Source organism: Acartia tonsa, chromosome 5 (genome assembly GCF_053477335.1).
Source record: "Acartia tonsa isolate MP-2025a chromosome 5, ASM5347733v1, whole genome shotgun sequence".
Lineage (NCBI taxonomy): Eukaryota > Metazoa > Arthropoda > Copepoda > Calanoida > Acartiidae > Acartia > Acartia tonsa.
Window position 1 is genome coordinate 47,332,254 of NC_137264.1, and position 12,732 is coordinate 47,344,985.

General features: G+C 32.6%; 1 protein-coding gene and 1 long non-coding RNA gene across 7 annotated transcripts in view; one reads left to right on the forward strand and one right to left on the reverse strand.

The window, feature by feature from the left end:
* Window positions 1–12,732, reverse strand: part of Etf-QO (electron transfer flavoprotein-ubiquinone oxidoreductase) — a 51,470-nt gene that overhangs the window by 8,533 nt on the left and 30,205 nt on the right. For all 6 annotated transcript variants that reach the window (XR_013879984.1, XR_013879983.1, XR_013879982.1 and 3 more), the window contains exons 14-16: window positions 10,291–10,382; window positions 9,395–9,483; window positions 1,647–1,755 (exon numbers count right to left, since the gene is read on the reverse strand). Coding sequence is in view for 2 of the 6 variants with exons in the window: in XM_080161946.1 (XP_080018072.1) it covers window positions 1,647–1,755; window positions 9,395–9,483; window positions 10,291–10,382 (290 nt within the window). In the remaining 4 variants the exon portion in view is untranslated. The remainder of the gene's footprint in view (window positions 1–1,646; window positions 1,756–9,394; window positions 9,484–10,290; window positions 10,383–12,732) is intronic.
* Window positions 4,651–7,974, forward strand: LOC145319682 (uncharacterized). Its single transcript, XR_013879988.1, has 5 exons — window positions 4,651–5,431; window positions 5,576–5,757; window positions 5,972–7,385; window positions 7,530–7,711; window positions 7,926–7,974. It is a non-coding gene; the product is annotated as an uncharacterized LOC145319682 (long non-coding RNA).

Below are 12,732 nucleotides of genomic sequence, written 5' to 3' on the forward strand. Positions count from 1 at the left end.
TCGAATCCGGTGGATAGGAACCGGTTCTCATCCATACGAAAAAAATATGTCTAGCATCGTATTATATCCAGCTTTCTACGAATATAAAAATGTACAATCATAAGATTAAAACCAGTTTTTTTTAGCCGGTGCCTTCGGCACCCTGGGGCTAAAAAAACTAGTTTTAATATCATAATTGTACATTCTATATCCGCGGAAAGCCGTTTATAATACGATACGAGAAATAACTATTCTTATTCATTGGCCGGCCTAATAACTTTAAGGATTTTTATTGAATTTTAATTGGTCGATTCATCAAGATGAGTGTCCATACGTTTCAACTACTTATAGTAGTCTACAAAAGGGGTAATTTTGTGTATCATCATTGGTGATGTATATCAATTTAACGGCCATTGTCTTATACATTTATATCCCCGAAGAAAATAATATTTATCTACGTGTTAAAAGTTTTAACCATAATAACCAGATATGTAAAAGGAAAGAAGAATTTTCGGATCTACTGCAGTTCACGGTAAAATATTGCTGGTAACGAATATTGCTAAAAATCTTTGAATTTAAAAGGCTGCTAGCTGCCAAATGGCTGAACGTACAGATGATGCCCTCACATGGTTTTAAACGGCATAAGAAGGCCTACAATAGTCTGGAATAGCCATAAATCAATAATGCATAATTATCTCGCAGTGCAGAGAAATGCGCGAAAAAGGCCTATTTTACGAGTTTTTTCTTCAGTGCAGCTTTCCCTGTGCATAATTGGATCTTGGCTATTCCAGATTATTTGTAGGCCTATTTATACCGATTAAAATGGTGTGCGGATATGATCTATACGTTCAGCCGTTTGGCAGCTAGCAGCCTTTAAAATTCATAGATTTTTAGCAATATTCGTTACCAGCAATATTTTACCGTGAACTGCAGTAGATCCGAATTTTCATAACAAAATATGTACAATTTCTAATCAATGATATGTTTGGGTTGTTCCTACGCTGTGTTCTTATTGGGTTAATTACTGAATTAAGGATCTAGGCTTTCTGTATTTATTAAAGTTTCAATATCCATAATCAACAAAGTTTTATAAAAAAAAATAATGAGTATATCAATAAGGATTTTTACACGTTTATTGATAACATTGTAAATGGTGTGTACCTCAGGGATCTAAAGGGATAAGAAAATAGCCGATCAAATGATAAAATCCCCAATGAGGATACACAAAATTACCTCTCCTGTAGATTATTATTAATAGTTGAGACGTTTGGACAACTCAACTTAATCAACCAACCAATTGAAATTTAGTCTCTTAAGTTTAGTAAGCCAACGAATAAGAAAGCGTTATTATAAATCTTTTGGGACTAGTGTAATAAACAGCCTAATGTCCCCTCCCTCCCTGTGTTGGTGCTCTTCCTCAAAGTACCTAGCAGATAACAGAAGCCCTTCCCTTATTTTTTGGAAATTTTCTAAAAATGGGGGGTAGTTAATTCTTATCACCCTCAACTTAATTAACCAACCAATTATAATTTACTAAAGTTTCCAAAGTTGTTTACCTAACGAATAAGAAAACATTATTATACAACTTTGGGGACTAATGTAATAAACAGCCAATTGTCCCACCCTTCCTGGGAATATGTGCTCTACCGTAAAAAAAAAAATCTCACCTCGTGTTTGAGAGTCCATGGTTCTTTTCCTCTGCCAATGATGTAGAATAGACCCGTGTACATGAGACCACCGTACAGACCAAACTTGTGGAAGGCGGGCTTGATATTTCTACAAAGAAAAAATATCTTTAAACACCGGAGTATAAAAAAGCATGGACAAACGCAAAAAGTGGGTTATAGAGCAGATCTTATCTATATCTATAGTTAAATAAAAATCATACACCTTTTATAGAAAAGAATTAGGGTATAGTCCCTTTCGTGGCAACGCACCTTAAAGGGCGATTCTTCGTATTTTTCACAGTAGCTTTTCTACTATTTCTACCTGCGGGGGCCTCTAACCCTGTGGGGCAATAACCTTACCCAATATAACCTAACCTGTAAAAAGCAATTTTAAAAATACGACGAATCGCCCCTTATGAGACTATTCCCAAAAATTAGTATTTATGTCTTATGAAGCATGACCGACGGACAAGTCAATTAGATGCACATTCACTATTCACTATGAATTTTAGCTGTCTATCTTGAATAGTTACTTACAGACGGAGAGACAGACAAATTGAATTATAGAGATGCATCTTGACGAGAATCTTTAATTTCAAAATTGATCAAGCTGTAGGCCTCAAGGTATAGGAGCTTCAGGCCTCCAGGTGGTCATATGACAGGTAAAAATTGAATTTTTTTGTTGTTGAAGAGTTACAGGTCAACTATAGAACAAAATACCTATGCATCTTTTTGATTGCTATTTATATATTTGAATATAAAAGATGCATATTTTGTTTTAAAAGTTGAACTCTAACTCTTGCAAATGTGTCAAAACTCCCCCCCACCCCTCTTTTATATAAGATCCGCTAAAGATTAAACCAAAATATTAAAATTATAATTTTACCAAAAACGTATGAGTTCTATAAAATATATATATTCACTATTCATATCTTATTAAACCTCAGAAAAAACTTTTAAATCCAATTTAAAAAATTTCTAGAATCGTAGGATTGGTTTTCTTTTGTTTATATTTAATCATTCCCAGTATGAAACTTTTTTATAAGAACATTTTTTAAGAGAAAAAAATATTCAATTAAAAATCCACTAATATTAACATCTGAAAGGATAAGACAATGACTGATAAATTGATGTACTGTACATCGCCAATGATGATAAAAAAATACCCCTTCTGTAGATTAGAATTTTGACACTAAAATTCATGAACCAACCAATCAAAATTCAATAAAAGTCCCTCCATAGACGAATAAGAAAACGTTTTAATAAAACTTTGGGGACTAGTGTAACAAACAGTCAAATGTCCCCTCCTTTCCTGTAAAAAGGAATTTCAAGTAGATGAAATAGGTATTTTGTGTTCTTTTTCTTACATGATTTTAGGACTGCATTATTTCACAAAAGCAACTGGAGGCCTGCAGCTCCTGAACCTGGAGGCCTATCCAAAAAATTTGAAACTTGGGAAAATTCATCGTAAAAAAATGATTTTTTCTTTCATAGCCTATCTTTTCAGTCCAAAGATAAAGCCTATACTCACTGTTTACGCAAATGTGTCAAAACTTCCTCCCCCCCTCTTGTTCTTTAATAAATAGACTGTAAACAATAGAGAAAATAATGAAACAATTTTATAACACCATGATTTACCTAAGATTTTCTGTACATAGTATTTAAAAGAAAAATAAATAAAACAAGAAGATAACATATCCATAACAGCGAGAAGCTCATATTTATTATACAAAAATTTAAATTAGATAAATATTAAAAAAAAGACTACGTGAATAGCCTTTTATATCAGAGAAGGTGGGGACATTGGGTTGTTTATTACACTAGTCCCCAAAGTCTTATCATAACGTTTTCTTGTTCGTTGGCTTAAAAACTTTGGGGACTTTTATTGAATTTTAATTGGTTGGTACTTTTAGTTGAGTGTCCAAACGTTTCAACCACTAATTGTAGTCTACAGAAGGGGTAATTTTGTTTATCATTAGGAATTAGAGACAACAATTTATCGGCCATTGTCTTATCCCTTTAGATGCCTGCATTTATATGCTATTTATATTTACTAGCAAGTACGCCGTTAGAGGCCTCTAGGGACACTTTAGGGACACACAGACAAACATCCTGTTACTTAAATTTCTTAAGACATACTCTAGAATAGAAATTTAGTAAAAAGCGTCAATATTTAGGGATCTAAAGGGATAAGATAGTGGATGATAAATTTTTATACATCCACAATGAAAATAAACAAAATTATCCCTGCAGTAGATAAAGATTATAGGTTGAAATGCTTTAACAATACAAATTTGTAATCAACCAGTAAAATTCCATTACTCAAAGTTTTTAAGCCTTAAATATAAAATAACGTGGTTGTAAAACTTTGGGTACTAGTGTAATTTACAGTCCAATATCCCCTCCCTCCCTCCCTGCTAAATACATGATTAACAAATTCCGAGACAAGTAAACGCATATTTTGGAAGGTGAATACAATATCAAAGCAGGGATATTAAGGGATAAGACATTGGTGTACATCCAAAATTATGATAAACAAAATTACCCCCTTGAGATTAAACCTATTGGTCGAAAAGTTTGGACACTACTAGATTAGAACCAACTATTAACAATTAGGAAAAATTACATAGTTTTACTAAAACTTTGGGTACTAGTCCAATTTTGAGTTCATTGTCCCCTCCCTTCCTGATAAAAGATCGGACTAGGTATAGACGTCCAAGGGGGGGGGGTAAAGGGGTGATTACCCCCCCCCCCCAAAATTTGGGATTTTCAATTTTTACCCCCCCCCCAAAAAAAATAAAAAATAAATGCTTCTATGAAATAAAGATTACCCCCCCCCCAAAATTTTTATTTTCAAAATTTTACCCCCCCTCCCCCCCAAATAAAAAAGCTAGGACGCCCGACTAGGTGATATTTAATCAAATATTCATTGCTCCAACCAACAATGAAGAGATAAGAAATAACATGCATCACAATAAATATCCAAAGAAATTTGGTGCAGGGATCTTGTTGTAGTCGTAATGACGCTGAAAGTATCAATCCCCTTTTTTATGACCATTTAAGCAGAATGTGTTATCTTGCTGCACTGTTTACTCATTTGACTCTATTGGATATTAGATCCTGAGAAAATTAGTATAATTCATGCTCTCCATTGTATTATTTAATTCTCTAAAATTTCAAAAATTGTTTTGTATCTTTTTTCCCTAAAAAGGGACTTTTTGTACTTAAAATTTGTCCATTCTTTTCAGAAATTTTATCAAAACATTTTCATTTTCGGACAAAATTTCCCCAAAATTTCCGCGGAAAAAATGTCTGGGAAATTAAGTCCATTCCTTATCCCAGATGGGACTAAATGCCACATAACATTTTATACTTTTGCCGCACCAAATCATTTCCATGTGCTAGTCATACATGTGTAATGACAGTACATTGTTTACTAATTGTAATTCATTCAATTTCTTATTATAATTTAGTATCAATTAGTTCTTAGAGCTGAAAGGTTCTAATTGTGAAATATTGTTAAAATAATTCAGTTCTTCTTTTAATTTAAATTAAAATAAATCTATTGAATTTAGTTTCAAGTTTAAATTTAATCTTTTTGCTTCTTTCAATTAAGCAAATTAAATTTAATGAAATCTTTTACCTAGTTTTTTTTAAAGTTTTTTTTTATTTTTTTTAAATTTTATTTTGAATTTTTAAATATTTTTATTTTCTTATCCATGTTATAAGTGATAATTTTCCAGACCAAATGCTACTCTATATTTGTTATATTGTGATAACTCAAGGTAATACTTTTAATTATTACCTAGGATTCTTTTTAAAGTCAAGAGATAGATTAGGTACATTTATTGCTTCCAATCGTTCTAAAAGCTTTTCTTTTTAATCACCATCATCCTATGAACCTGATTCTTAATTCAACATTTTACCAGGCTGAAGATTTTCTGATGATCCGTTGAGAGACCCCTGACTGCAGACATTTTAATTCTTTGACAGTCTTAGTCATCCACTTGTCTGCATGAAGCTCCCCTCTCTTTGTCCTTCTGATGCTGGTCATCCCTCTATGAGCCTAGTTATGCAATTAGAAGAAAGCTTACAAACCCTGATATCTGAAGTAAGATTTAATATCAACCAAATTTGAACTATTGAACTTAGTGAATGTAGCTTGGTCTATTTTAACTTAAATTTTTGTAATAGTTTACTTTAAATTATCTAGTCAATTGTAACTTATAATTCAATTGTAATGTTCTTAAATAAGTTTAGCTATGTTGTTGTAAATAAGGCTATAATAGTTATTTAATCTTTATTAATTAGATTTATCTTTTTAGGTAAATCTTTTTACCTTTTCACCATGAAACGAGTAAATGTTGCAGAAGATATCATAAAATGGGTGCTGTCCGAATTTGCTATCACCCACCTTGGACTATTTTTGACCACAATACTGGCCCACCTGTACCCTCTGTATTTGGTTGCCAGTACAGTAAAAAGATTTAGTAACCCCAAGAAGTGTAAGCTTAAACCACCTTCTGTTCAATACCAACCATCAAGAAGCATTTTATCACCACCCTCTTGAAGTAAATCAGGTTGTCACAACTTTGGTTTGTTATTCTACTCATCAAGATTATTCTTCTTTGTTATCTTGTTGGGATAATTCTAATCCTTGTCATGTACAGTGTGTCAATCTTTGCTTTTATTCCTTTCAATCCAAATTCTCCAGGATTGATCCGAGCAAAATACTGTCATTATATGGATAAATTCTTGTTCCTGTTCTGATGACAGAGTGTTGCAGTACAGATTTAGGACTTTTATTACCAGTAAGGCTACTGAAGCAACTACACAGTGGTACTGTTAATATATGTGTCTCCCTAGATCTATCTCTTGCAAAGTGAACTAATTTAGACTCTTTAACATCTATTAATTCTAACCTACAAAAAGTGTATTGATACTTTTTTGTTTGTCGGGAGTGTTGTAGTCGTAATGACGCTGAAAGTATCAATCCCCTTTTTTATGACCATTTAAGCAGAATGTGTTATCTTGCTGCACTGTTTACTCATTTGACTCTATTGGATATTAGATCCTGAGAAAATTAGTATAATTCATGCTCTCCATTGTATTATTTAATTCTCTAAAATTTCAAAAATTGTTTTGTATCTTTTTTCCCTAAAAAGGGACTTTTTGTACTTAAAATTTGTCCATTCTTTTCAGAAATTTTATCAAAACATTTTCATTTTCGGACAAAATTTCCCCAAAATTTCCGCGGAAAAAATGTCTGGGAAATTAAGTCCATTCCTTATCCCAGATGGGACTAAATGCCACATAACATTTTATACTTTTGCCGCACCAAATCATTTCCATGTGCTAGTCATACATGTGTAATGACAGTACATTGTTTACTAATTGTAATTCATTCAATTTCTTATTATAATTTAGTATCAATTAGTTCTTAGAGCTGAAAGGTTCTAATTGTGAAATATTGTTAAAATAATTCAGTTCTTCTTTTAATTTAAATTAAAATAAATCTATTGAATTTAGTTTCAAGTTTAAATTTAATCTTTTTGCTTCTTTCAATTAAGCAAATTAAATTTAATGAAATCTTTTACCTAGTTTTTTTTAAAGTTTTTTTTAATTTTTTTTAAATTTTATTTTGAATTTTTAAATATTTTTATTTTCTTATCCATGTTATAAGTGATAATTTTCCAGACCAAATGCTACTCTATATTTGTTATATTGTGATAACTCAAGGTAATACTTTTAATTATTACCTAGGATTCTTTTTAAAGTCAAGAGATAGATTAGGTACATTTATTGCTTCCAATCGTTCTAAAAGCTTTTCTTTTTAATCACCATCATCCTATGAACCTGATTCTTAATTCAACATTTTACCAGGCTGAAGATTTTCTGATGATCCGTTGAGAGACCCCTGACTGCAGACATTTTAATTCTTTGACAGTCTTAGTCATCCACTTGTCTGCATGAAGCTCCCCTCTCTTTGTCCTTCTGATGCTGGTCATCCCTCTATGAGCCTAGTTATGCAATTAGAAGAAAGCTTACAAACCCTGATATCTGAAGTAAGATTTAATATCAACCAAATTTGAACTATTGAACTTAGTGAATGTAGCTTGGTCTATTTTAACTTAAATTTTTGTAATAGTTTACTTTAAATTATCTAGTCAATTGTAACTTATAATTCAATTGTAATGTTCTTAAATAAGTTTAGCTATGTTGTTGTAAATAAGGCTATAATAGTTATTTAATCTTTATTAATTAGATTTATCTTTTTAGGTAAATCTTTTTACCTTTTCACCATGAAACGAGTAAATGTTGCAGAAGATATCATAAAATGGGTGCTGTCCGAATTTGCTATCACCCACCTTGGACTATTTTTGACCACAATACTGGCCCACCTGTACCCTCTGTATTTGGTTGCCAGTACAGATCTAAAGGGATAAGACTATGATAGACGATAATTTGATGTACATTCCCAATGACAAACAAAATTACCCCTTATGCAGATTAAAATTAGTTATTGAATCGTTTGCACACCCAACTTAATAAACTAACCAATGAAAATTCAGTAAAGTCCCCAAAGTTGTAAAGCCAACGAATAAGAAATCGTTATTGTAAAACTTTGGGGACTAGTGTAATAAACAGAACATTGTCCCCTCTCTCTCTGAATTTGATGTAAATATTATGGCTAGTCAGCGGGGTCCACGAATAAGCGCACTCTTATATATGTCCTTATGTTTGTATGTGTGAAACATAATGAGAAAAACGTAATTTCCCGGCTCCTTTATAGGATCATCTGATCTATCATAACTCACTTTGTCTGTTTGTCCATACATAATATTTTAGCTACTTCACTACTTAAAGATGTTGCCATACCTGTTTTTGCAACAAGTCTATTTTCTAAATAACTGCAGAAACAGATGTCATAAATAGCTGTAAAAAGGGGCTAAAACAAGTAAGTCAGCAGTCTAGCAGCTTTATTTATTCTTTTAAAGTAACGTGATATTTGTCTGTCTTTCTGTCTGTCTCTGTGTACCGAGGGATCTCGCTAGCTGATATTGGATTTTTGGAACTTAAGTTCTAAAAAACAATTTTGTTTTTTCAATATATCTATAGTGAATATAAATAAGGAGATTTTGATTGATTAAAAACAACAATAGAGGCTATTCAGCCATTAATACCTTTTTATAATAAAGGGGAAAAAACCTTTTTAAATTGAATTAAAAGACGTCATTTAATAGATGTTTGTATTTTTATGACTTTTTGAAGAAAAAAAAACAGTCGTACAGATTCTTAACTGTTTTACCAGTTCAAAATTTTAATTTTAATAGAACCAAATGACCTCTGACAAAATGGATTCAAAAAAAAAGTATGTCTTCAAAACTGATTAATATCCGCTGGATTAGAACCGGTTCACAGCCAGTGAAAAATTATATATTGCATCGCCATCTCATTACAGACAATTTCCCACAAATATTAAGTTAAAATCATAAAACTAATACAAGTTTTGTTAGCCCAGGCCTTCGGCCTATAGAAGCTAACATTCATTTTAATATCCGCAGAAAGCTGTCAATGATACGATAAAATAATAGTTATTTCTTGCATCGTATTATAAACAGCTTTCTGCGGTTATCAAATGTACAATTATCTGTAATAGGATGTTCTAAAAGTTTAGTATGGCTAAGATACGGTTATAATCCAGCGGATATTAATCGGTTTCGAAGCCATACTGGAAATGTTTATACCTGACTTGTTTTAATTCATCGTATACCCAGGATGACTTGAGGGCTGTTTCATAGCTGACAGGTTCTACTGTAGTGGCCTCGGATTCTCCCTGCGATATGGCATTACCCAGGTTTATTTGCGGTCAGTTTTATCCTATTGTGGTAAGCTTTTTTTGTCTGTAGCGAAGGATCTCGCTAACCGCTAAACCGATATGGTTATCATTTACTGTAAAGTTTCTTGCAAGTCCTGAGATGATTTTAAGCCATTTAAAAAAAAAAAATAAGTCTGGGTATGTTTTTGGCTATTTTTCTAGATTCTAGGGGCGCAGCCGCTAATATTTTATACCTAGAGTAGTAAGGTTTTTCTTTGTCTGATTTTGATAATTTCTTAACCGATTGGCTTATCTAATTTAGTTTAGCTTTACATAGGTTCTGCGATGGTTTTAGGCTATTTTCTAGCCCCTCTCTGCAACCTTCAAATATAAAGGCTAGTTATTTTTATGAGAATGAAATATCTTAATTTCCATTACAATTTACAATATAACATTTAATTATGAGAGGGAATGGTGCTTATAGAGCACTTGACCCCTCCCCCACATTCATTTTTAAACTCAGCGGGGCCTATACCTGTGGTGCCAAACCCTGTAGGGCTTTGCTGTACCCAATATAACCTAACCTAACCTAACCTTTAGTAGTAAATAAACAAAGGAAAACTATTCCCTTATATGATAAATCTCATAAATAAGATGTAAGCAACAAGCGAAATATATCTAAAATAGTATTTGGAGGGGCAGATGTAAAGGTCGTCAATTCTATGTGTTGGCCCCCCAACGACAGCTGAAATTACGTACAGGTTTCGTTAATTTATTTCGAATTATTTAATCGTTGATGGTATAAGCTGGGATAATGCTTGATGCCTTGTCTAGAGAGTCCCAGATAGATTCCGCAGCGAGCATAGCACTCTTCATGGCGTTGTGGGTTCCCTTGATCTTGGGCACGTTCATAAAACCTAGACAAAAGATAAAAATTTGATTGGGTGGCTCCAAATGTAGTAATGTCCAATCTTATCAATCAATAATTTATCATTAATTGGGATTTATATCAATTTATCGTCACAGGAGGGAACATTAGGCTATTTTTTTTACACTAGTCCCCAAAGTTTTACAATAACGTTTTCTTATTCGTCGACTTAACATCTTTGTGGAATTTTGTTGAATTTGATTGGTTTGTTCATTAAGTTAAAGGTCCAAACGTTTCAACCACTAATGATAATCTACAGCCGGGGTAATTTTGTGTATTATCATTAGGGATGTGCATCAATTTATCGGCCATTGTCTTATCCCTTTAGATCCCAAATAAAAACAACATTCAAGTAGATATATCTGCCTTAAAAAAGAACAATTGCAACTAGGGTTGGTAATCCGAATTCGGAATCCGCCCAATTTTTGGACAATTTTAAGACCCGGAATCCGAATCCGCAATCCACAAATAAATCAAATACTAATATAGAATAAAGATGACAACACCCAAAAAAACGAAGCTCAACAAATCATAAAAAAAATAAGTGAGAATTTAATCAAATACCTAATACTAATCTTTCTCACGGATTTAAATGGAAAAGACAATAGCCGGTAAATTGATTGATATCCCCAATAATCATAAAGAAAATGTTTGAAACGTTCAGACACTCAACTTAATGAACAAACCAATCAAAATTTGATCAAAGTCCCTAAATTTGTTAAGCCAATGAATGAGAAACGTTATTATAAAACTTTGGGGACTTTGTAATAAACAGCCCAATGTCCCTTACTGAATCTTTCCTGTAAAGTTTTAATAACGTGCTTAACTGTTAAATGAAATCTTCTATGAATTTAACTTGAAATTGGCATATTTCATTAAGATTTCAATAAGCTTTAACAACGTACAGGTGGACAGACGAATACAAAACGTATAAGATAATCTACGCTTTTAAAAACTAGAGAAACGTGTTGCCATAAATCAAAAGTTTCATTATAAACTATCTGAAAGAAAAGTCAAGATTATCTGCAGGCTATGTATAATAAATAATAATAATTGTTCGCACAAACCAAACAATTTCAATTGAGGTTGCTATTTCCTCTGTCATTTATTGGTTAGTTATTTTATCCAGTAAGAGGTAAAGGGATGGGGATGGAGGGAGTGATCGTTATTACTTATTTCATTCCGTTAAAAGTTTCACTTTATTAGTGTATGTATATGATAATCTGGTGTAAAATCCAAGTAAAAATATTAATATATACATTCTATTTATAAATAAAAAACTCCTAAGATTTTTGATGATTACTTAGTAAACTACCTCTAGGGGCAAGGCTAATGTCTATTATATTGTAACGGTAGGTCCTAACACCAGGGGGGTACTGGATTAGGTAACACCCAAAGCAGAAACCCAGCGCTTTAATTGCAAAACCTTTGTTATTTTACACTATTTATTAAACACTCTGAGTTTTATGGTTAAGACTTTTATATTCAGGGAGTAGACATTGGACTGTAAATTACACAGGTACCCAAAGTTTTCTATCTTTTTCGTTGGGTACTTCCAATAAGTTTAAGTTGGTTTGCTTAAAACTAGTATAGTAGTTTCCAAACTTTCCCAACCAATAATTCTAATCTAAAGAAGGGGGTAATTTTGTTTATTGGGTTCTACATAAATTTATCATCCACTATCTTATCCCTTAAGTTCCCTGATAATATATTTATTCTTGTGTTTATCTTTGTCTCATTATTGACAAAGTAAACACATAATGTTGCCCCAGAAAATATGTACAAAATAGTTATTTATCGCATCGTATTATAAACAGCTTTCCGCAGGTATAAAAATGTACACTTATAAGATTGAAACCAATTATGTTAGGCATGAATTGCCGAGGGCACGTGCTAACAAAACCGGTTTTAATATTATGATTGTACATTTTTATATTCGTTGAAAACTGGATATAATACGATATGATACGTGATTTTTCAGTGTGGCTGAGAACTGGTTGTTATCCACCGGATAGTAATCGATTTCGAAGACACACTGACAAATTAATTTCCTATATTTTATGAGAACTCAAACCTCCCCCCCGACTCTTTTTTTGTCCGTCCGTCCGTAAAGCTATGAGGGAAATATGATTTTCTAAGCTGCTAATTATTCAAGATAGAAGGCTGAATTTTCAAAGAATTATAAACTTCGGAGACTTATGATATTTTTGTTACCTGGAGAACAGCCTACCAGACAGCCACCAGGGAAGGTCAGCTTGGGGATGGACTGGGGGTGTTATATTACCTGGAGAACAGCCTACTAGACAGCCACCAGGGAAGGTCAGTTTGGGGATGGACTG